We start from the raw sequence: 22,518 nt of genomic DNA on the forward strand, positions 1-22,518 counted from the left end.
AGAAAGGTTAAAATAACCTTTTGCATATATCATTTGGCAAATAAAATAAAAATTCCATAGCAATGATATTGCTACCTCAAAATTATTTCCCTTCAGTAAATATTTTACACATTAATTCAGGAGCTATTGAATAAAGGATGGAATATGAAATGGTTTCTCAACAGTTTAAGCATTCACCCAGTCTTATTTAAATTTTCTAAATGAATTAACTGCACAACGGAACAGGTAAACATACCTGATTTTATATTAAAGTATGAAATCTCTTCTATTGATTTGTGTGCCTGAAAAGAATGGGTCAGTTTGATTCATATGCCATTTTCCAACTGGGAAATGGAATTAGCAGCTGTGGGTCAGCATTTTTTTTCTTCCAGTTAGCTTTTTATTTCTGATATTCATCATAGTCATGTCATTCAAACAATTTACCTGAAATGGCGGTGGCACCGGAATCGATATTTGCAATCCACAATTTTTGCTGCATAAACACTCTTGCTCGATTAACAAATTTGCACATGAAAATGAAACGGCATATTTGTCAGGTTTCATTCAATATGGTTTGGGGAGAGACAAGTGAAATTGACAAATTAGGTTAAGTTAACAGTGTTTTTCTTGTCAGCTTCATGGTTGAGTCATTTTTCAATGACATTTAACTTCATAAGTGTAATTCATGATTCTTTGGAGGTTTAGAGTACATATTGTTCCGAAAACTCCTTGACCTCTTTTTTTGCCCTTAGGGATACAAATTACATTCTCTACCCTTTTTGTCAAATCTACAGAGAGCCCAACACTAAATGAGTTCTAATGATCTAAGCTGCCAAGGGGCTCTGGGTTCTAAGTCTCACATACTTAACTGCTAAAGCACACTATCCTTTGTTTAAACACCACGGAGACTCCATTTCTAAATCCTTATTAAATAAATAACCCCCTTCTGAAGATGTGGGGCTAGAACCTTAGCTGGAGTAAATCAGTTTAGCGTCACTGGAGTGAATGAATTTCTGCTAATTTACACCAGCTGAGGATCTGGCCCTAGATATCAACCCTAAAAGCATTGTATAAAATTGGAACAAGATTTGAAGCCAAACTAAACTCACTGCTCCTTTAAAGTCTGAATGCTGTTGCTCAGCCAGATGATGGATTTTAAATAGTTATAAAATTTATTTATCTAGAACAATAGATAGAGAGGTTTAGCGCAAGTTATTCCATAAAATATGTGTGTGTGGGGGGGGGGGTGATGACAGGAGTATTCTGAGGTAATAAATCTCGACTGCTTTTCCTTTGCCGTTGTACCATAATTCAAGAAAGTGGAAAGATGGCTAATTCATCTGTAAGCGGGATGTATTTTTCATTCTTTCTGCATTGCTTTTATTATTGCTTCAATTTTAAGTGGATTGTTATACATTCCTAAAAGCTACCCCACATCAGTATTCAACAATACTTTTTATGGCTATCTGTACTTCAAGGCAGAAATTTAAAACAACACACACATTTTCCGATCTCTTTTTTAAAAATAAACTTTGGGATTTGTCCATTCTAAAATTTTTTTTAAATATAACAGATAAAATTCACCAAACTGTAATCTTTTCCCCAGAGTCAGGATGAGCTCTGAGGATCATTAAAAGTTAGTTTGGAGGGTCTTTTTATAATAATAATAATTAATAAAAAATTAACAAATAAATTATGTGCTGGATTGAGAAGAAATACCAAAATACCACGAAAGAAACTATTCTGACTTTTGACAGTATTTTGGATCCTGCCAAAAGCAGAAAGTACCAACATCTCAAAAGTGGGACTCTGTTCTTCTGAAATGTCCAGCTTGATTTATAGACCAAAGAAATTTTTGGATAAACTTCTGAATTATTGGAAGCTTATCTGAACTTAACATCCAAACCCTCTAGGTTTGCCTATAAATAGTGAAATGTGTTATATTTCCAAAACCAATTAACTGAATATTAAATTATTTGAAAAAATGTGGCCAGTGCCATCATTATTGTCCATAATCTCACTAGAAATGCTATAGTAATTTATTCCTGTAGTATTGTAATCTGAATTAAAATCAAAACAATTTTGATGACTCCTGTTATCTCTAAATTCATGTCTGCTTCAATCCTGTGCATAGTACCTGATCAATATACTCATGTTTAAAGGTTCTATAATGTCTTAAAATAATTTGATAAGCATTTGTGTTTATGGCAAAGGCTGAGATTTGAAGGATCAGGTATTGTTCATGCAGGGTTCAGTGAAATTCTCTCTTCCTTCATTTAGAAAGATAATCTTTGGGAAAAGATGAGAGATAAATCACTTTCATTATACACTCCGAACTTCATATTGCCTCAAGAGCGAATGCCAATCATTCTTAGTTCTTGAGTTGTGAACTAATATACACTAGTCGTGGCATTAATTCATTTTATTCAGGACATCAGTTTGATCTTGGTCATCAGTTCCATAGTGGAAGGCTGTTCATAAACCTTTAAGTTGACATTTACAATAAAGTGCAGTTCACTTAAACAAATGCTTGATATAAGGTAAACACCTTGAAAACGATGATGTCACCATGAGTTCACTTCTGATACAGCAATAGCATCCCATTGTTCAGTGAAATCCAAGATGACACCTGCAATGTCTTTCCACCACCTTAAAAAAATCCCATTTTAAGCAATTACCGTTTTTTCAGATTGAGAAATGGGGAAGATGTATCTGTGGCTTTTGTTAAGAGAAGAAACATGGCTACTGGTTGGAACAGGGTTTAGGCAATGGGATTCTTAGGTTCGAATCACAGCTCAGCCAATGACTATGAATAAAATATTCAAAAGCTCATGAGTGACTTAAAAGCCTAACGGAACCTGAAAGTCAGTGAGTCTTAGGCCCCTAAATATTCAAGTCACTTTTGAAAATGGGACTTGAGCTCCAAAGTCATGTAGGTGCTTTTGAAAATGTTAATCTCTATGACCATGGGCAAGTCACTTTGCAAATCTGTGCTTCCATTTTCCATGTGTAACATTGGTTTAATAATATTTCTCTTTTACAGTACTATAACGTTGGTAACAATCATAACAATTAGTTAAAGTTGGTAAATTATTTTTTCCACTTTTAGAGCCTGTGTCCTAGCAAATAGAAAGACATTTTATATTCACCAGTTCTCAAAACAGATATAAATGGTCTAAAAAACAACTGCAAGAGTTTGGTGTATTCACTGCAATAGTATAAACTAACAAGCACTGATCCATCCAGCAGTATCATCCAGACTATACACTGTAGGAACCAACCTTTATTCACACAGTATTTGTTTTGTTTTCTTTGTTCAGTTGATTGCTTGGATCCAACCTGCTCCAATCAAGGTGTTTGCTTGAATGGAGAATGTCTCTGTAGCCCAGGCTGGGGTGGCCTAAACTGTGAACTTCCCAGAGCCCAGTGTCCAGACCAATGTAGTGGCCATGGGACATACCTCTCTGACACAGGCCTCTGTAGCTGTGATCCTAACTGGATGGGTCCTGACTGCTCCGTTGGTAAGAAAAATATTTCTATTCTGCTTTGCAATAATCTTCCTGTCCTGTTTACTATACTGATTAACATTTGAATATCAAATACAAGTTTAAAATACAAATTATTTACATGAGACTTACATTACTCTTTCAGCATCTGATCAGTGAACAGTTCGTTATACTCTAGTCATTATAAATTAGCAGCTACATGATAGATACTATACATTGTAGTGTTCTGAACACAGGACTGGGATCTAGGAAATACTGTGTTCCACTTCCCTATTCTGACACTGTGGCCTGTGGTAAGTCACTTCACCTCTTTGTGTCTCAGTGTCCCCATTCATAAACAACAGGGTTTTTACTAATAAGGAATAATTTTAAAATACTTTCAGAATTGTGATATCTATCAGGCCTTCTCTGCCCCAAACTGGAGGTGCCCTGATACGCACAACCTAGGAAATATTCACTATGGCCAGGGTACCAACAAGATATAGCCCTTCGATGGCCTAGATGGGCTAGTAAGAGAAAATAACCTATCAGGAGCCAACAGACGAGTTAAGAAAGCTTGCCTGCCTTATTTTAGGGGGAGTGCTGGGTGAAGCTAGTGTGGGAGAGGAGTGCTCTAGTCCAGCGGTTCTCAAACTTCAGCAACCCAAGGACCCCCATTTTAATTTAAACATTTTGGGGATCCCCAAATCCCCTACTCAGCCCCAGGTCCTACCCAACTCCACCCCTTCCCCCAAGGCCCCAGCCCCGCCCCACCTCTTCCCGCCGCCCGTTCACTCTATCTCCCCTCCCTCCCTCCGTCGCTCACTTTCCCCCCACCCTCACTCACTTTCACCAAGCTGGGGCAGGATGTGGGCTTTGGGGGTAGTTTGAGTGCAGGAGGGGATGCAGAGTGTGGGCTCTGGGGGGAGTTTGGGTGCAGGTGCAGGCTCTGGGAGGAAGTTTGGGTGTGGGCTCAGGGCTGGGGCAAGTGGTTGGGGTGGGTGTGAGGGGTGCAGGCTCTGGGAGGGAGTTTGGGTGTAGGAGGGGGTGGGGGCTGCAGGCTCTGGGAAGGGGTGGGGATGTGGACTCTGAGCTAGGGCAGTGGGTTGGGGTGCAGAGTGTGGTGCTTACCTCCGGCGGCTCTCTGGCAATGGCTTCTAGGTGGGGGAGCCAGGGGATCTCCGTGCACAGCCCCTTCCCACAGGCACCACCCTCGCAGCTCACATTGGCCGCAGTTCCCAGCCAATGGGAGCTACGGAGTCAGTGCTCGGGGTGGGGGCAGCACACGGAGACTCCCTGCCCCCCCCCCCCCCACAGGGGCTGCAGGGATGTGCGGACTGCATCCGGGAGTGGTAGGGAGCCTGCCTTAGCCCCACTGCACTGATGGACTTTTAGTTCCTACAATCTCCCGGTTTGGCTTCAGTAGCCTCTGGGAGATAGAGCTGTTCCCTGGAGTGCAGGCGCTGGGAGAGACGGGGAATCTCTATCTCCGCCTCTATCTCCACAGAGGGCTGGCCATCTCTTCTGCATTTTGTGATGCCCAGCGCAGCAGTCTGGGAGCTGACCTTGTTAGTGAAAACAGAGGCAAAAAAAGCATTGAGTACATTAGCTTTTTCCACATCCTCTGTCACTAGGTTGCCTCCCTCATTCAGTAAGGGGCCCACACATTCCTTGGCTTTCTTCTTGTTGCCAACATACCTGAAGAAACCCTTCTTGTTACTCTTGACATCTCTGGCTAGCTGCAGCTCCAGGTGCGATTTGGCCCTCCTGATAACATTCCTACATGCCCGAGCAATATTTTTATACTCTTCCCTGGTCATATGTCCAACCTTCCACTTCTTGTAAGCTTCTTTTTTATGTTTAAGATCCGCTAGGATTTCACCATTAAGCCAAGCTGGTCGCCTGCCATATTTACTATTTTTTCGACTCATCGGGATGGTTTGTCCCTGTAACCTCAACAGGGATTCCTTGAAATACAGCCAGCTCTCCTGGACTCCTTTCCCCTTCAAGTTAGTCCCCCAGGGGATCCTGGCCATCCGTTCCCTGAGGGAGTCGAAGTCTGCTTTCCTGAAGTCCAGGGTCCGTATCCTGCTGCTTACCTTTGTTCCCTGCGTCAGGATCCTGAACTCAACCAACTCATGGTCACTGCCTCCCAGATTCCCATCCACTTTTGCTTCCCCCACTAATTCTACCCGGTTTGTGAGCAGCAGGTCAAGAAAAGCACCCCCCCTAGTTGGCTCCTCTAGCACTTGCGCCAGGAAATTGTCCCCTACACTTTCCAAAAACTTCCTGGATTGTCTATGCACCGCTGTATTGCTCTCCCAGCAGATATCAGGAAAATTAAAGTCACCCATGAGAATCAGGGCATGCGATCTAGTAGCTTCCGTGAGCTGCCGGAAGAAAGCCTCATCCACCTCATCCCCCTGGTCCGGTGGTCTATAGCAGACTCCCACCACTACATCACTCTTGTTGCACACACTTCTAAACTTAATCCAGAGACACTCAGGTTTTTCTGCAGTTTCGTACCGGAGCTCTGAGCAGTCATACTGCTCCCTATCAGGGGGTAGCCGTGTTAGTCTGTATCCCCAAAAATAACAAGGAGTCCAGTGGCACCTTAAAGACTAACAGATTTATTTGGGCATAAGCTTTTGTGGGCTGGAACCCACTTCATAACTGTCACTGTCCCAGAGTTGTAAAAGCTAGTGTGTGGGGGTGAGACTGAAAGACTCAGGGAATTGGCAATAGAATGCAGAGCCCCTCTCTTCCTAGTTACCAGTTCAAACCACTGTGAGTGACCCCAAATTGTTGTCATTCTTCATGGAATGAGTTTACATGGACCTCAGTCTAGTTCTTAGCAGTCAAACGTCCACTTCACACACCCATCACAGCTGCCACTAATTATTTCCCTTGTTGGCAATCACAGCAGGGCGATGTGAGGGTACCTGCAAAAAAAAAAAAAAAAAGATCTACAGCAGTGTGTTTCAGATTCTGGGTCAAATGGGGCTCATGCTGCTGGGCTAAAAATGGCAGTGTACAGGAGGAGGGAGGATCTTGGAGCCTAGGTTCCAGCTCAGATGGGAACATCTACACTGCTATTTTTAGCATCATAGCGCAAGCCCAAGTCAATTGATCTGGGCTCTGAGACACGGTGCCATGGGGGGTGGTTACTGTATAGATAGAAAGAGCCCCTCAAAGCCAGGACAGAGGCATGTTGTTGGAGCAGCATGAAGAAGTTTATGTGCACCTGAATAGAAGAGACACTGTCTCTAGCACTGTCAGTCCTGCATTAAATTAGCAGCATGTGTTATTTTGGGCGATTTTTAATAAAAAGCAAAGTCTCATTTTGGTGGGCATATGAGCATGCCACACTCTGCATATAGTTTACAGAAACAAAGTGCCAATTCTAGTCACTTTTCACCACATGTTTAGTGACCCATTCCCAATCACAGTGCTCAGTTGTAATCCTAATTCTATTTTTTTCACCAGAAGTGTGTTCCGTAGACTGTGGCACGCACGGGGTGTGCATTGGCGGAACATGTCGCTGTGAAGAAGGCTGGACAGGAGTGGCCTGTGACCAGCGTGTGTGCCATCCCCGCTGCACGGAACACGGAACCTGTAAAGATGGGAAATGTGAATGCAGAGAGGGCTGGAATGGGGAGCACTGCACCATTGGTAGGCAAACGACAGGCACCGAAACAGGCACATATTGCTTTCTTTTCATAAATTGTAGAAACATAGTTACTATTGTGTATTGTAATAGGCTGTTCCTTTAAGGACCCTAGTGCTTCTAAACATCAGCTCAGCCTCTCAAAACCCAGGGTAAAATGCAGAGGAACTTAATTTGAAAGAGAAGGGGGGAAAAAAAAAAACCTAATGGACATTAACAAGTAGAGATGTAACAAATGGTCCATCAAGGTATCATCAGAGCCAAGCTGTTTAAACTTAACTAAACATTTCTTTGTGTGAATAGCATCTTTTTTAATTTCCTGGTCTGGTGCATCAATGCTTCCCTGCTACTATATATCACATCCAAACCACATCACCACAATACCCACCAAGAGCAGGGGTCAAGCTGAGGGAGAATAAGTGCTCCTGTTGTTACAGAAATAGCTCCCTAACATTTTGCCCCGTTGTGCTGTGACAGTGGGCATGGTGTTTGCATATAGACAGTCACAGCATGGGAGGGTTTAGCCAGTACTATAGCATGCTGATGTACCCATTCCTAATAGCATGCTGCTTAGTATAGCATTGGCATCATGCAGAGTGCCATGACTAACATGATTGCATCTCAACTGTGATACGTCACCCTGGGAAATTCCAAAAAAGATTTTATGTGTATATAACATAATTTCAAATTAAAACCACTTAAATGTTATTTCAACAGGAATGAGTTATTGTGGACTCAGTTCTTTATTTCACTCTCATAAAAATCAGGTAGTATAATGTTTATTCAAATTCTCTTAAAATGGCTGAAAATTGTATTTTCCCTCTGCTGTGAGCAAAACTGGGAAGAGAATATTTCTAACTGGGTCTATGTCTACTAAGAAATCTGAGGAAAACCACTATGGAACAGAAGAATCTGTATGCAAATTGAAAGAATATGCACTTTAGAGGCAGTGTGGTTTTCTCTTTGCAGTCAAATCTGTCCATTCCCCATATTATTTATTTGACTATCAAATTCTCTTTAAAAAGTCCAGTGAGTTAGAAACATAGATGAAATTATTTTAATTACCTTAAAAAAGACATTGATAAATTTACCAACAGAGAGGAAGCATGTGAATTGAAATTTTCATGGCAATTGTGGACCCTAATGGGACAGGCCTATTACTCGTGAATTGTTTTTTCTTAAACTAAAACTGTGGTCAAAATCTTGCACCCCTTGAGCTGCTTTTCTTTTAAGTTCCACCTTTGAATCTCTCTGGGTGTATAAACCTTTTGGGAAACGCATACAGATTGGATACCAAATATACACCCTTATAAATTAATTAATTAATTAAATGTGGCCTACATATTTTTAGGGCATATCATTTTACATTGTGGTGCTGTATGCTTCAGATATGGTATGATGATATAATAATTTAAATCAAAGATTTTGTGATTCAGCAGTTTGTCACCAACCTACATGCAGAGTGTTTTTTCTACTTTTGCCCTCTGCATCTATTGCCCCATTATCACATCTTCTGCCAAGATAATCAGGATATTTTATCACTGTGCTGTTTAATCTCACACTTTAAAAAAACCCAATAACGGTAATCCCTGCACTGTGTCAAAGTGTGCAGTAATTACCTTTTCCAAAAAGGTTTACCACCTTGCGCTGATTTTTTTTCGCTTTGTAATCTTTTGAAATATATTCCTATATTTTGATGTAATTGAAATCTACCTACTGTGCACACAAAAAGATGCCTATACTGGATTGCTTGATGATGTTTTGTGCTAAGTGTTACATGCACTAGTTAATATCCCAGATTATAAATAGGATAGGTGACCTGTGAGGGGAGATTTTATCTTTTGTTCCAGAGGTGTGAAATGTATACATTTTATTAATGTTATCAGCGTACATTACCAAAATTGTTCTCACAAGGAAGGAAAAGGTGTTTCTCCTGAGGAGAATAAGATGTCTTTATGCCACTTTTTCATTAGAAAAGCATGTGTTGAACTTTTGTCTATGCATCTGTAGCAGAGATGGGATTTGGGCAGAAGTGCAGTTCTGTAAATGTAATTATCTCATGTTTTAATATCAAACCTGTCTCTAGTATAAATAATGAGCTGTTTAGACATATAGATGCTAATATGCGAATTCTTGTGACTGTGCTTGGAACGTAAAGGAATTTCATATCTCTGTCATTAGCCTAAACTGATCTCACAGCAGCAAAGAAAGCGTTGTCACTGAATTCAATAGAGAGTGAGATAACAGTATTTTCCCACTGTTTTTATTTTTAGCATAGTGATTTACCACTTTTTTAAAGGAAACTCTCATCAACATATATAATTTGGGAGGAAAATATGTTATTTCTTTCTTTGTAAATATTAGAGTTGGGGGGCAGATATGCACTGAGAATGGGCTTTCGGGGTAGATGAATTAAGATAAATGCTCTCTTTTGTGGGGAAATGGAGGATCTGAAACACACTCAAATATTTTTTCTTCCGCTGGAGTTCCTTTAGGAATAGATCACACTGTACTAATGTGGCAGTGGAAAGGTGACAGCTGTTGCGAGCTGGAGGTGTTCACACTGACTCGGAAAATTTTACTTTATTTGATGCCGAATTATTCTTTTCCAGAAATCAGAACATATTTTAAGCATTCTGTGTGACATTACAGCTCAGACTGTTACAAGCTAACTTTCCCTCTGGCTAAATTATACAAAAAGGGTGGTTTCTTCCTTTATTATTGTATTCTAACAAGGGAAATCTGAAAAGTCTCCAAAAACCCTAGTGTTAGCTCATTGGAAAATATGTTTTAAATCCAGATCAACAGTTTTCTGAATATAGCAGTAGAGCTAAAGTATAAAAACAGAAGAACGTTAGTTCAAAAGAGAAGTTGCACACAGACTTTGTAAATACACATGCATCGGTGATCTATGAAAGAGAGAGGACAAGTGGCTAACCCTATATAACTGGTGTGTGTATCAAAGTAAAGCTCTACATGTGACCTCATACTTCACTTTCCTACTTTAGTTAGTTAGGGAGAAAAATAGCTTACTGTGAGCCGATGATAAAGAAAATGAATCTTTTACCCAAGGTAAAAAAGACATGTTCTATGATGTGGTTATTAAGTGATTGTAATCATGGATGAGGTTATAACCAAACAGTAGGGAAAAATCTAGATAAGGAAGAAAATAAATTACTCCAGAATTAATAAACAGCAAAAGACCAGGTACAACAGTAACTAAATCCTGGACCAATTTCATGTATGAATTTTATGATGGGAGATTTTCTTTCTTGCTGTTGAAACAAGTGTATTGAAAATAGTTGAATTAGTCCCATCAAACGAGACATTAATAGTTAGAACTATTGCTTATTACTAGAGTGTAGAAATCCATTTCTCTCAGAGAGAGACATTGTGATGGTAGGCAAAGGAAAGTACAATATGTGCAGAAACCTGAATGAATAGCCAGAAGCAAATGCATTTGCTCCAGTCCATCACTTGGAAAATGTCTGTCCATCTGCAATTCACATTTGAACAGAACTGAGCGTGAAATCCTAGCTCTGTTGAAGTTAACTGCAAAACTCCCATTGACTTCAGTGGGGCCAGGATTTCATCCTGAGCATTGTGCAGTCCAAGAATGAAATTTAATCAGACAACAAAGTTATGGCAGCCTATGTTTTGTGGTATAAGTAAGATTTGCCCCCCTTGAACAGGAGAGGAGGCAACAATGTTGCCTTTGTGTCACTATTTCCTACCCTTCAAAACTCCTTTCTCATTTGCCTCACCTGCTACATTATATGTAGTTTAGACTCAGTCTGAGTGGATCAACACTTCCTTTCACTCACTAGCAGCAGACAGCAGTGGCAGTGGTCAAAGATATTTGATATTATAGACATTCTGATGTACCTGGGTCAAGTTGGCTAATACAATTTTTGTTCCTTTGATCATTTTAATGCTGGTGAAATGTGCCACCTTTGTGTAACCTGGAGATTGAGGGTATGTCCACACTGCAATTAAAAACCCGTGGCTGGCCCATGCCAGCTGGCTTGGCTTGCAGGGCTGCTTAATTGTGGTGTAGACATCTGGGCTCGGGCTGTAGGACCCTGTGAGGTGGGAGGGTCCCAGAGCTTAGGCTGCAACCTGAGCTGGGAAGCCTACACCACAATTAAACAGCCCCGCAGCCTGAGCCCCATGGGCCTGGGTCAGCTATCACGGGCCAGCTGCAGTTATCTAACTGCAGTGTAGATGTACCCTGAAGACTTCCATTAACCTACACACTGGGCACAGCACAAGTAGTTCAAGCTTCCTCACAGTGCCCTGCCAATATGCCTCAATGCCATCCTGGAGATTCCATCCCCAGGAATAAGAATCAAATTCCATCTCCTTCCTCACTGAGTCCTTGGCCTCTCTACTAAGTGTGCCAATAAGTGTGAAGTGCTTCAGGGTGATAAACTTATCTCTAAGTAACAGAATTTGGAAAGAGACATTCCTTGGAGGCAGGTTATTTTGTAATTGCCCTTTGTAGCGTTTCTTATATCTTCCTCCGAAGCATCTGGTACTGGCAATTGTTGGAAATGGAACACAGGACCTAGATGGATCACTAGTGTGATCCAATATGGCAGTCTGTAAGTTCCAATGTTAATTAGTGCCATGTGGTGGTTTGGTGTTGTAGACATCTGCCCACTCAACACTAAAATGAGACGCCATACCTCCAATTCTTTCAATATAGCCCATATGACAGCCATCAAAAGGCAGTTACTTTCAGACATTGCCAATATGGGCTGGATTTAGACCAAGAAAGTAAAAGACTTGGGTTCTCTCTTGAAGCATCCACTCCCCCAGGTCTGAGTACTAAATAGGAAGTAAGCTACCTTGATTTTTGACAGAGATTTGAAGAGGTCAGTTGTACAGACTGTATTGAGAACTGGTTTCTCTGGAGAGGGAAGAGTGCCATCATCAAGAATATTGCTTCGTATTTATTTTTTCATTTTTGTATAATATAAATCAATAATCAATAAAACCATACCTTTGTGGTTGTCTTCCAACACAGCAGGACAGTTTTGTCTCCTCTGAATATTCTTTGTAGCAAAGAACTTTTTCTTTTCTTTTACTGATTTTCTTAAATTACAACAATAGTGATACAAAGAAAAGATAATTTGCAGGAGAGATGGAAGGCAGCATATGAGAGGAGATAGCGGAAAGGCACTATATCTGACAAAAACAAGCCGTGTTGAGGGAGGCAGCTACATGAATTAGACATTTTCTTTTATATGTTTCTAACCATTTAAATCTGATCTATAACAGAAAAAATGTGTCACTTGTTAAGGCAGGATATAAGTTTATATTTACTGCCTGGAACTAATCAGCCAAGTTTCTCTAACGACTATAGGGTTTTAGATTCTTTGCTCTGTGGGGTTGAGGACCAGCTCTTTCTCTTTGTGCTTGGAAAGTACATAGCAATTTGAGCTACAGCCACAATTTATTATCTTAATAAAAAATAAGGAAGTATGTGTGAGCCAAAAGCTTGTATGCAGACATGCCCAAATGTTAGAGACATTCACATCTGGTTTAGCACTTAGAAATTCAGATTCATTTGTATTTATTGTCCTACCATCTTGATACCCAGTAGCAGACCTTTTGCCTAGATACAATACCATAGAGTTGTGATGGAGTTTTTGTTGAAGTTGTGTTACACTTTATTTTTGAGTATCACAGCTTGGACCTCCTCACCACTTCCCATCCCCAGCAAAGCAGAAAAATGGCAGGGATGAGATGAAGAAAGTTGAGGGATTATCACAGATTCAATGCAAATAATTTACATTTTGATTTTATGCTTGCAAACTTTGATGGTTTCAGAGTGAAGAAGTTGCACCTTCCCCTATAAAAATTTTACAGAAGTTTTACTCTGTGTTGGTATGTAAACAGTAATTTCAAGATTGATCTTGACCTGTTTATTGTTATTTTTATTACATTTATAAAGAGAGCTCTGTTACTTTGCATGGTGCTTTACAGAGATTCTTAAAAAACCATGGTCTCCTCCCCAAAAGAGCTTAAAAATTACATCAAACAAATAGAGAAACTGAAGTTTATAGACCCTGGAAGGAGTAGGAAAAGAAATGATCAGTTCTAGCCCAATCTACATATACAGACTAGGCATCCCATTGAATGGCCTGAAACCTCTGCTAAGTTCAAGTGGTTTAAGTAAAAGACGATATACAGTGATTTCAGACACTTTTAGAATCAAAATAGCTTGTTACTTTTTCAACCTAATTTCATAGAAGTTCTTTTAATTAAGAAAATATTTACTGTGTGGGAGCTATAGCTGAGACTCCCTGATATGTCAGGAGTTAAAACTATAAGATATATAATATTTTATAACCCAACAGATATAGACATTGCCATACTGGATCAGACCATTGGTCTATCGAGAATAGTATCCAGATGCTCTCGAGAAAGGTTCAGGAAACCTGTAAGTGAGTCATTATGTACACATCTGCCCAGAGGGGAAGCTTCTTCCTTAATTCCTTCATTTATGCCTTGGAGCATGAAGTTTGTATCCCTTTCAAATATTTTTTTTAATCTTATTAATGTAACTGTGGATGCTCTCATCCCCCATCTTTTCTGCAACCTGCTAAACTCTTAACTTCCATGATATCTGATAGCCAGGAGTTCCCCAAACTAATTGTGCACTGTGTAAAAAAAATTTCCTATTTCCAAACTCACTCTAAGCTATGCTTCTGCTTTGTAGGTCTTTTCACAGTTCCACACGAGGAATTAAAGTATTATTTGTTAATTTTATATCTGATACATGAGTAAACTTTTCCCAACAATTTCTGCAGGATGAGATTATTGGAACCTAGCATATGCATCCTATAATTCCATCCTAGCTAAACAGGACAATATATTTGCTTCCAAATATATAATCCGTTGTGTACAGATTTTCACATAGGGATGGTGGTTTCAGTATCAGGGAATTTGAGAACAACAATTACTTTTGATATGTCAGTCTCAAGAGGAACAGTTGTGGGGGATATATTTTGGCTAAAAAGCAAGCTACTCCAATAGGAACAGCTCTTTTGTTTATGCTCCTTAGTGAGGGACTCCTGTTTAAAAAAAAATGGAACCTGCTGCTGAGCTACATCAGGCCACTCAAATGGCTTACTTTTCCTCCTTGTGTCGCATATAGTCACAACAGGGCATTATTTCTTCTTTTTCTAAGTCAAAAAAGCTAATTGTATTTTCAGCTAAGCACCCTACATTTTGCCCAGGACTTCAAAGATGCTCCCAACAGATTCTTGTAAATAGCTTCCCAACTTAAATCATGGTATTTCTTTCCTTTAGAGGGGCTTCTGTGTGGGTCATATTGATTTCTGGCCAATTCTTGAACTCTCGCAAAACCAAAAAATAAATAGGATCGATCAAGCTGCTGATCTAACTAGCGCAAGGGCAAAAGCTGATTTTGCTGTTCTTAGGAGTATTCACAGCACCAGCCACCCCAATGTTCCAAAGATGATGTTTTCTGTGTTATTTTGTACCCTGTGGTGTCAAGTACAGGTTTCAGCAAGTGAGTGAATTACATGATATTGCTGGATACAAAATAACAGACATTTGAACAGTTGTGAGGGGTCAGTGGTGGGTGGCATCAGGATAGGCATTGTAGTATTTCTAAAAAGATCTTGGAGAACATTTTTATTTTACTTACACAAAAAGTTAAACATTAAAACAACATAGTAATCAAAGCACAAGAGGGAACCATATTTGACTGCTTAATTGAGGGATCTCATTTGATGTGTTCTAAAATGAACATGTTCATATTCTTGAACCACTTATAGCCCGACAACTCCTATACCTCTAGGGTCGGATGAGTAACTAGGTGCCTAAAGATGCATGTCAACTGGGATTTACAAAAGATCCCAACCAGGTTAGGCGCCTAACCCCCATTGAAAGTCATTGTGCCTAACTCACTTAGGTAGTTGTGCAAGTCCCACTAGGCGCTTATTCGCATCTTGAGGCACCTGAAAATCATTGTAAATCTAGCCCTGAATCCTCATGTCGGTGGCCCAAAGAACATATGTACTATAGTTATTCCCAGTGCTCTTCTATTAACTAGAGAGAGAGAAATTTCAACAGAACCAATAGTCTGTCAGAATGTGCAGTTCCATCAAAATTGAAATGCTTGGTGAAACTGGGTCCATTTCACTGGATTTTTTTTTTTGGAAGAAAACCAAGTGAAGGAAAGTTCCAACAATGTCACAATCTCCCATTTTAACATTTCTGGAACAAAATGTTTCAACTTTTCATTTTGAAATGACTTTTTATTTTTTAATTTTTTTTAATTTTGTTTTATATTGTACATTATGATACTAATAAATTCAAAATAGAAATAAACATTTTTGCTGAAACAATGTAAAATTGACCCAAAATGAAAAAAAAATTATTTCTCTTCATGGAGAATTTTTGATATTTTTGCTCCATTTCAGAATGAAGCCAAACTACAAAATATCAAACTAAATCACAAAATGGAACTTCCATCCTCTACACAGCTCTGCGGTTAATCCTGTGCTCAGTTGATGGGTGTACATGTATTTTGGTATGCTCTGGAGTGGGCTTTGCAGTCTTGTTACAACATGTCCCAGTAGCGCAGATTCGCATATAGAGCAGTCGCCGCGATGGAACCCAACTTTAAACATTTTAATTGGGATCCATGGTAACGCAGCCCTAGCTATAACACGGTACTGCACATGGATCCCGAACCCCGTGGTCTAGCGAGAGTCCGGTGTATTATGCCCAGAGAGAGGCACTGTCAAACCAGACAGCAGAGCTATTGCTGTGCAATAGGCAGCACAGGTCATTATTATATTGTGTAGTGTTTGTGTTTTAGACTGATCTGAGTGAGTTTCTTCTCTCCATAAGCACAGAACCTGGCCCTGCCACAAATTCTGTTGTAAAATGGAATGAGTATTAGAAACAAAACCCCAGAGGCAAACATTTTAGCTCCACATATTCAGCATTCTAGATATGTTTTTCTACTGAATTTTGTCTCTTAAGTCTTATTCCTGAATTGTTTCAAATTGAAAATAAAGAGTAATGGAATATGTGCTCCTAAATGATGATGTCACCCCTAGAATTTTCCTGATTGGACAATACACCAAAAAGCTGGGGGGGGACGGGGACAAAACACCACCACCACCAATGTCAGAAAGGAAATTAAAAACAGAAGCAGTCTCCCTAAGAACTCCAAACTGGGGGTATCACTTCAGGAATTTGCTGCATGCTCTAGTTATACTTTATTTTCCTTTCAAAATTTCTTTCAATAATCAACTTCCCTTTGGTAGCACAACTGGCTACTGTCCATGGTTCTGAATAGAAACTTCATTAGGGATGAAATATACAAACAGTGCAGAGTTCCCACACATAGCCCATTGCACAAAGCTTTGATCCCCATGTTAAGGCACTGATATGGGGTTAACTGGTGAACGGGGGGGCTTGTACTACAGGCCATCTGCACTGTGGTGAATTTCATTCTCTGGCATTCTAATTCAGTAAAGCTTTTGCAAAGTTGCTGTCTCCCACCTCTTTTCTCTCGTCCCATCCCTATCTTGATCCACTCCCAAAACCTAATCTGCATGTTAGGGCAACCCTACCTCTTTCTATAATTTTAAATCTATTTTATTTTTATTGTGATTATATACAAATATAAACATAAGTGAAGCACCCTCTCAGTTAGAAATCTGTACAGATTATTATTTGTTCAGATAAATTAATAATATAAAGATACAGATGAGTGTGAGGTTCCAAGTTTGTATTCAGGTCTGAACTTTTTCTCACAGTTCAGGGATGTTCTGATTTGAGGTTTTGATTCATCTCTAATAAACACTTAAGGATAACAGTTTATGCATGGTGCAGGTAAAGCAGCCTGTTAATTATGGAAGAAATGGAGGGTCAGATCCCTGCTCATCAGCCGCCCGCCCAGCAGCAATGAATGGAGGGTCCACAGGCAGACGATGGGGGTGGCTGTGCAAAGCCGATGGCAGGGCGAAGATGCAACGCGCAGGGCTGGCTGCTGCTGCTGTCGGTCCATCAGCACAGCTCCTGCTGCCTGTCAGTTCTTGGCCAGCAGGGCTCCATCCCCTGTCCCATTTGCAACTGGTGCTGGCTGCACGCTGTGGTGGCTGGTGAGTGTGAGCAGGTGGCAGCTGGTCACGTGTTGCCTCTGCTGCCCACCCATCCGCCCTTTACATGCTCCGCCTCTCGCTGTCCTCTCCCTGCTTTGCCCCTTAACCCCCCCCCTCCCCCCGCAGCCCTGCTGCTCATCCCTATCCTCTCAGCACTGTGCGGAGAACCAGCCCCTGGTCCGAGTGCTCAGCCCACCAACAGCTTGGCCAGTAGCTCCTTCCTTTCTCCCCCGCCCCCAGGCTCTGGCTGGGCTGGTGCCCTGGGAAAGCCCCAAACCCTCCAGCCTGGGATGCTGGCCAAGAGGAGCCGAGCCCTGCACGTGCAAAAGCCCCGCACAGCACTAGCACAGGAATCCTCTCTGCCCCTCAGCTGAGCTCTGGAGTGGCAGAGGGAAAGCAGTTTCCAGCCTGTTCACACCCTGGCCCTGTAGGCTCCACAGCAGCCCCAGACAGGGGCTTATCACCCTCTTCACCTGCCCCCGCACCCTAGGTCCTGCCCCCAGGGAGCACAAGGATGCTCCATCTCTGAGGCATCTTCCCCTGTTTAGCAACCTCTCTGGCTGGGTTTGCTGAAGGCCCTGAAGCCAGGTTCCCTGGGCCCTGGTGCACAATGCATCCTTAGGGCTTAATCCCTTCCTGCCCACAGTGAGGCGGCTGAGTTATGTCTGTGGCCAGCAGCAGCCTGGAGGTGTTAGCTGCCTTTCGACACTGTGTGGGCAGGAAGGGACAAAGTAGGGGGTAAGGGGAGAGATGAGCTCTGCAAAGACACAGGCCAGGTCATCCCTTCCCCGCCCCCCCCCCCCCGCCTCCTTCCTTGCGGCTGAAAGCAGCTCCCGTCCCGTCTCTTCATTCCTGCACAGTGCCGAAAGGCTGCTGCTGGACACATTCTGGTGTGAACCCCGGCAGAAACCTGGGGCGAGGGGTATGTGACCATGTGTGCCCCCCCACATGTTGCCTCGGGAAGACGTGGCACCAGGTACCAGGAGAGGCGGGTCCCGGGGGCCCAGCCAGGCATGGAGGGTGGAGAGCGTTGCGCAGGGAGGATCAGTGACTGGATCAGTCAGTCACCCTCCCTGTGTGAGAGAGGTGTGTGTGTGTGTTTCACCCCTCCCCTTGTGAATTCTAAAACCTTAAAGATAAGAAGGTAAATAAAAAGAATCCAACTACGCAGTGTTTCTTTTTAAAAGGGGCTCAGTCAACTTGATGTTAATTTGAATGTTTGTACTGCATTGCCATTGAACTCGCTTAAATACGAGTAATTTTACCAGGTATCCCATATTCAGCATAAGGAAATATGGTCAGCCTATAGTAAACTTAAAAGTGACTTTTATTTCTTCCACTTTCCAATGAGCCAGCTCCATGGAGCATGACCTATCTGTAACATCTGGGATTCATTGCCTCTTGTTATGTTGTCTCATTGCTTATCAGGAGCCATGCAGTGAATCCCAGATGTTCAACTAGGAGACAGGCACTGCATTTTCTCTAACACTGTTTGCTTAACAATACCTAAATCTTACCTGAGCTCACCCCTCATATTGTATTCCATTACACAATGCATATTAAAAGACTTTGGGTTCATTGCAGTCTGTAAATAGGGAACTATAATTTTGAAAAACTGCCAATCAGAGTCAGGGTTTATGGCTTTTCTCCTAATCCCATTGTATCTTTAGTTTCTATTCAATGTCTTTAACAGTCCAATGCAGAGTAGCTCGCATCAGCAGTCTGTGGCATGCTTTTTATATGCCATAAAGTAAGCTAGCATGCACAATAGCAGCAAGTAGAGGGTTAAGACTTTCTTCCTAAGCATTCGTGGGGTGACTAGCCTGAAATGAATTATAGGAGCTGATAGAGTTAAAAGTTAAAAAATAACCCACACTTTTAATAAATCATGTTTATATATTTTCCTTGTTAGCTTCATAAAGTAAAGGTCTGTCTATGTTGTATTCATTCCAGTTAGTTATAATGGTGGAAAAGATATTTGTTTTGGAATATGTTAAATAAGTAAAAACATTAGTGAATATTACAAGTGGGTAAACTGCATGATAAATCTTAAATACATACATTTTAATTTGCCTCAAAAGAGTTAATTGTTCAGATGATTGAAAGCTGTGAGCTAGTGAATTGCAGTTGTTCAGAATGTAGTCGCAGTCCTAAAGATTAGAAGAAGAAACAGCACAATTAGTACTAAAGTGACAGGCCTTTTCCAGAGTGGTCTTATCTCTAAAGATATAAATGGGATGGTGCAATCAGGATCATGGTAAGCAGTATTGCTTTTGTTAAAAACAAAAAACAAAAGTGAGTTTATTACAAAAAGTATTGTCAGGTTGTCTTTTTTATTCATCTGGGGAAAATGCTTTAAAAATTAGGAGTAACTATCCTACGAGCTTAGTAATAACACTTTTATTTATTTTTCTCTTACATGCTGGTGATTTATTGATCAGAAAGGTCATTCTGCATCAAAACCCTGTGATCTCCAATTGTTAGGAATCAGAGGTGATTGCTAAATTCTTTGTGGAGTGAGTCCCACAAGGATAGCAATGATGTTATTTTTGTAAATTCAGTATCCACAAACACAAAAACCCTAAATGTCACAGATGATTTAATTCGTACACAGCCAAAGAGACATCAGTACAGATGAGAGAACTGGCTTTTTGTTTTAACCATTGGGGAGTACCTGAAAGTAGAACTAGGTTCCTTTAGCATGTTGCCATCAACTTTTCAGCACATTTTGAATATTAACTGATCTGACCTCTTTTGCTTTCCATTTAATGAAGCAAGGCAAAATGTGTTATCTGTTAGGTTACAGACCAATTCCCTCTGGAAGTTGATGGGGAAATTAGCATAGAGACTTACAGTGCCAGGCAGTGTGTCTAGAATTAAACAGAAAACAAACAAAAAAGTTACCCTGTTTTGCTTTTAAATTACGTAATCACTTACTTTTAAACAAGAAAAGCTATAATTTATTATTGAGAGCAGTAAGCCAGGGCACGTTCCGTGATCATTATTTGCTGGTGAAAACATAAAGCACAACATAACAAAAAAGTGATTCTAACTATATTCCCTGCAGACTTTTAGTTAGACATCTAATAATGGTATGGGGGGAGCAATAGCAGTATGCTTTTTCTGTTCTTGTTTTCAGTGAATTCTAACAGATGCCATAGATTTCAGAGTCAGAATCACACCGTCTTTCAGGAGTTCATTAGAAATGGGTAAAGTAAATGCAGGTTGACATTCCTTCCCAGGCACCATTATTAATTGATGGTACAGTTAGAAAAAAAAACTATAGAGACATAGATTTTAGATCCATGGCATCTCTTTATGGGTTTCATTGGAAACCTGAAAAAAAATTGCATTTGCCTCTCTTGGATCATTAGTAATTGATTCATTACTTTGAAGCCAATCAATACATATTCTGGTTGTGTCCGTTCAAGATAGAACCTACTCTGCCAAAATACAAATAGGCAGAAATACATCAGATCTGCCAAAAAAAAAAAAAAAAGAAATGTACTTAGGGACCTGGTTATTAGAATCAAGGACAATTTGAGTTTGTGAAAGTTGAAAGGGCAATGTTTGCTGAAGGGAGATTCCAGACAAGTAGTATTTTGTGAAAAACTATGAACTTGTGAATCAAGTGCTACCATCTGTAAATTATCCCTTTACAGAGTGGGTTCTGGACCAGCAAATCCAGCTAATGAATATCCTTCTGTGTTATGACTGCACATATTGCTGAAAAGCTGAAGGGGAAATGAGAAACCTATCAAAATCTGTACTGATTTTTAAGCATTAGCTTGCTGTATCAGCCTTTGCTTAATTCAAACAGAGGGCAGCTGCATGAGTTATCAGTTTATGGGTTTTCATCAGAATCTTTTGTCAACTTATTTTATAATAATTTTGCTTGCTTATATGTTGAAGGAGAAAGATCAATGAGTGAACTGAAACCTTTAACTTCTAACAGTAGTTTATATCCATTTGCTACACAATTTAATTACATAAAGATAGCAGTCAGGTGCCAAACTCTGTGGATATACTTAAATGACTCTCATAATTGTTAATACTTTCTACAGTAGGTGAAATTTAGTTAAATCAAATGAAGGTGGCAGATCATTAAAACCTGATATTTTTCCCATTCTTTTTCATCTTTTAATCCCCTATATAGAAAGCAACATGTTCTATTGAATAACACTCATTAATTAAAGTCCATCTTCTTTACACAATGTATTTTTGGTTATTATGAAAACCTGAAGATTCTTATACTTTAATTGTAAAGGGATTGCTGCTTGGACATTTCTACGTGGGAAAAACTGACTCTTTGAAATTTTATGTATGGGGAACTGGAGGGACATAAATGCTCCTTTCACTTCAGAATGTTCCCTACGCCTCCAATTTTATTATAGACATGCTGTTTGCCCTCCTATAGTTAGTGCTGTGTCAGCATTTCCATTAAAAAACCCTGTATTTTTGGAGTTTACAGACAAGGACTCATATCATTGCCGTTGATTTTTTCAAGCAGACCTCCCCATTGAGATCTATGGGGTACTCTGCTTAAAAATCAGTGCCATGATATAGCCCAAGGTTTAAAATTTTGTGCTCCAGGATAAAACTCACCATTCTAGACCTTCACCCAGGAACAAATTAGTTTATAAAATAAAAGGAAAAAAATTGTTCAGTTGTTCCCAACTTATAACAGGACAAAAGGGAAGGTGTTCTTTATCCAAGTGCTTCAGATTTTTGTTCTCATTCAGCTCAAGAACATTGTTTTGCTGAAGGAAACTTCATTTGGGGTTACTGGTCCCACACATGGACTCATTTGCATTGCCTGGTGGAGGAAATAATTAAAATGAATATCTTTTGTTTCATTGAAAATGAAAAGCAACTATGCATGTTGAAAAATTTGCTAAAGCATATATAGCTTATGGATTTCTACATTGACCGGAAAGACAGTCCTAGCTCATAAAACAGCTGTGACAATCTTTCCAGGTAATGATACCCAGATTAAGAAGGATTTCTGCAAGCAGACCATAACCATTCAAAGAAGCTATTACAGTCATTGAGTAAGTAATATGCACATGGAAATATATTCCCAAATATGTATTTACTTCAGAGTCTGAAACTGCTCCAAAGAAGTTCATTTCACTTAACTAGTTAACAAACACACTTTTGCACAGGGGAGGGCAAACTTTTTGGCCCGAGGGCCACATCAGGCAATACAAATTGTATGGCAGGCCATGAATAC

The 22,518-nt window shown here is 40.3% G+C and overlaps 1 protein-coding gene across 2 annotated transcripts in view; it reads left to right on the forward strand.

The window, feature by feature from the left end:
- The window catches only part of TENM2 (teneurin transmembrane protein 2), a 996,821-nt gene that overhangs the window by 866,369 nt on the left and 107,934 nt on the right, over nucleotides 1-22,518 (forward strand). For both annotated transcript variants that reach the window (XM_084636387.1, XM_084636388.1), the window contains 2 exons: nucleotides 3,300-3,500; nucleotides 6,951-7,136. In XM_084636387.1, coding sequence (XP_084492513.1) covers nucleotides 3,300-3,500; nucleotides 6,951-7,136 — 387 coding nt within the window. The remainder of the gene's footprint in view (nucleotides 1-3,299; nucleotides 3,501-6,950; nucleotides 7,137-22,518) is intronic.

The sequence above is a fragment of the Lepidochelys olivacea genome (genome assembly GCF_965140295.1).
Source record: "Lepidochelys olivacea isolate rLepOli2 genome assembly, chromosome: 8".
In the NCBI taxonomy this organism is placed as follows: Eukaryota; Metazoa; Chordata; order Testudines; family Cheloniidae; genus Lepidochelys; species Lepidochelys olivacea.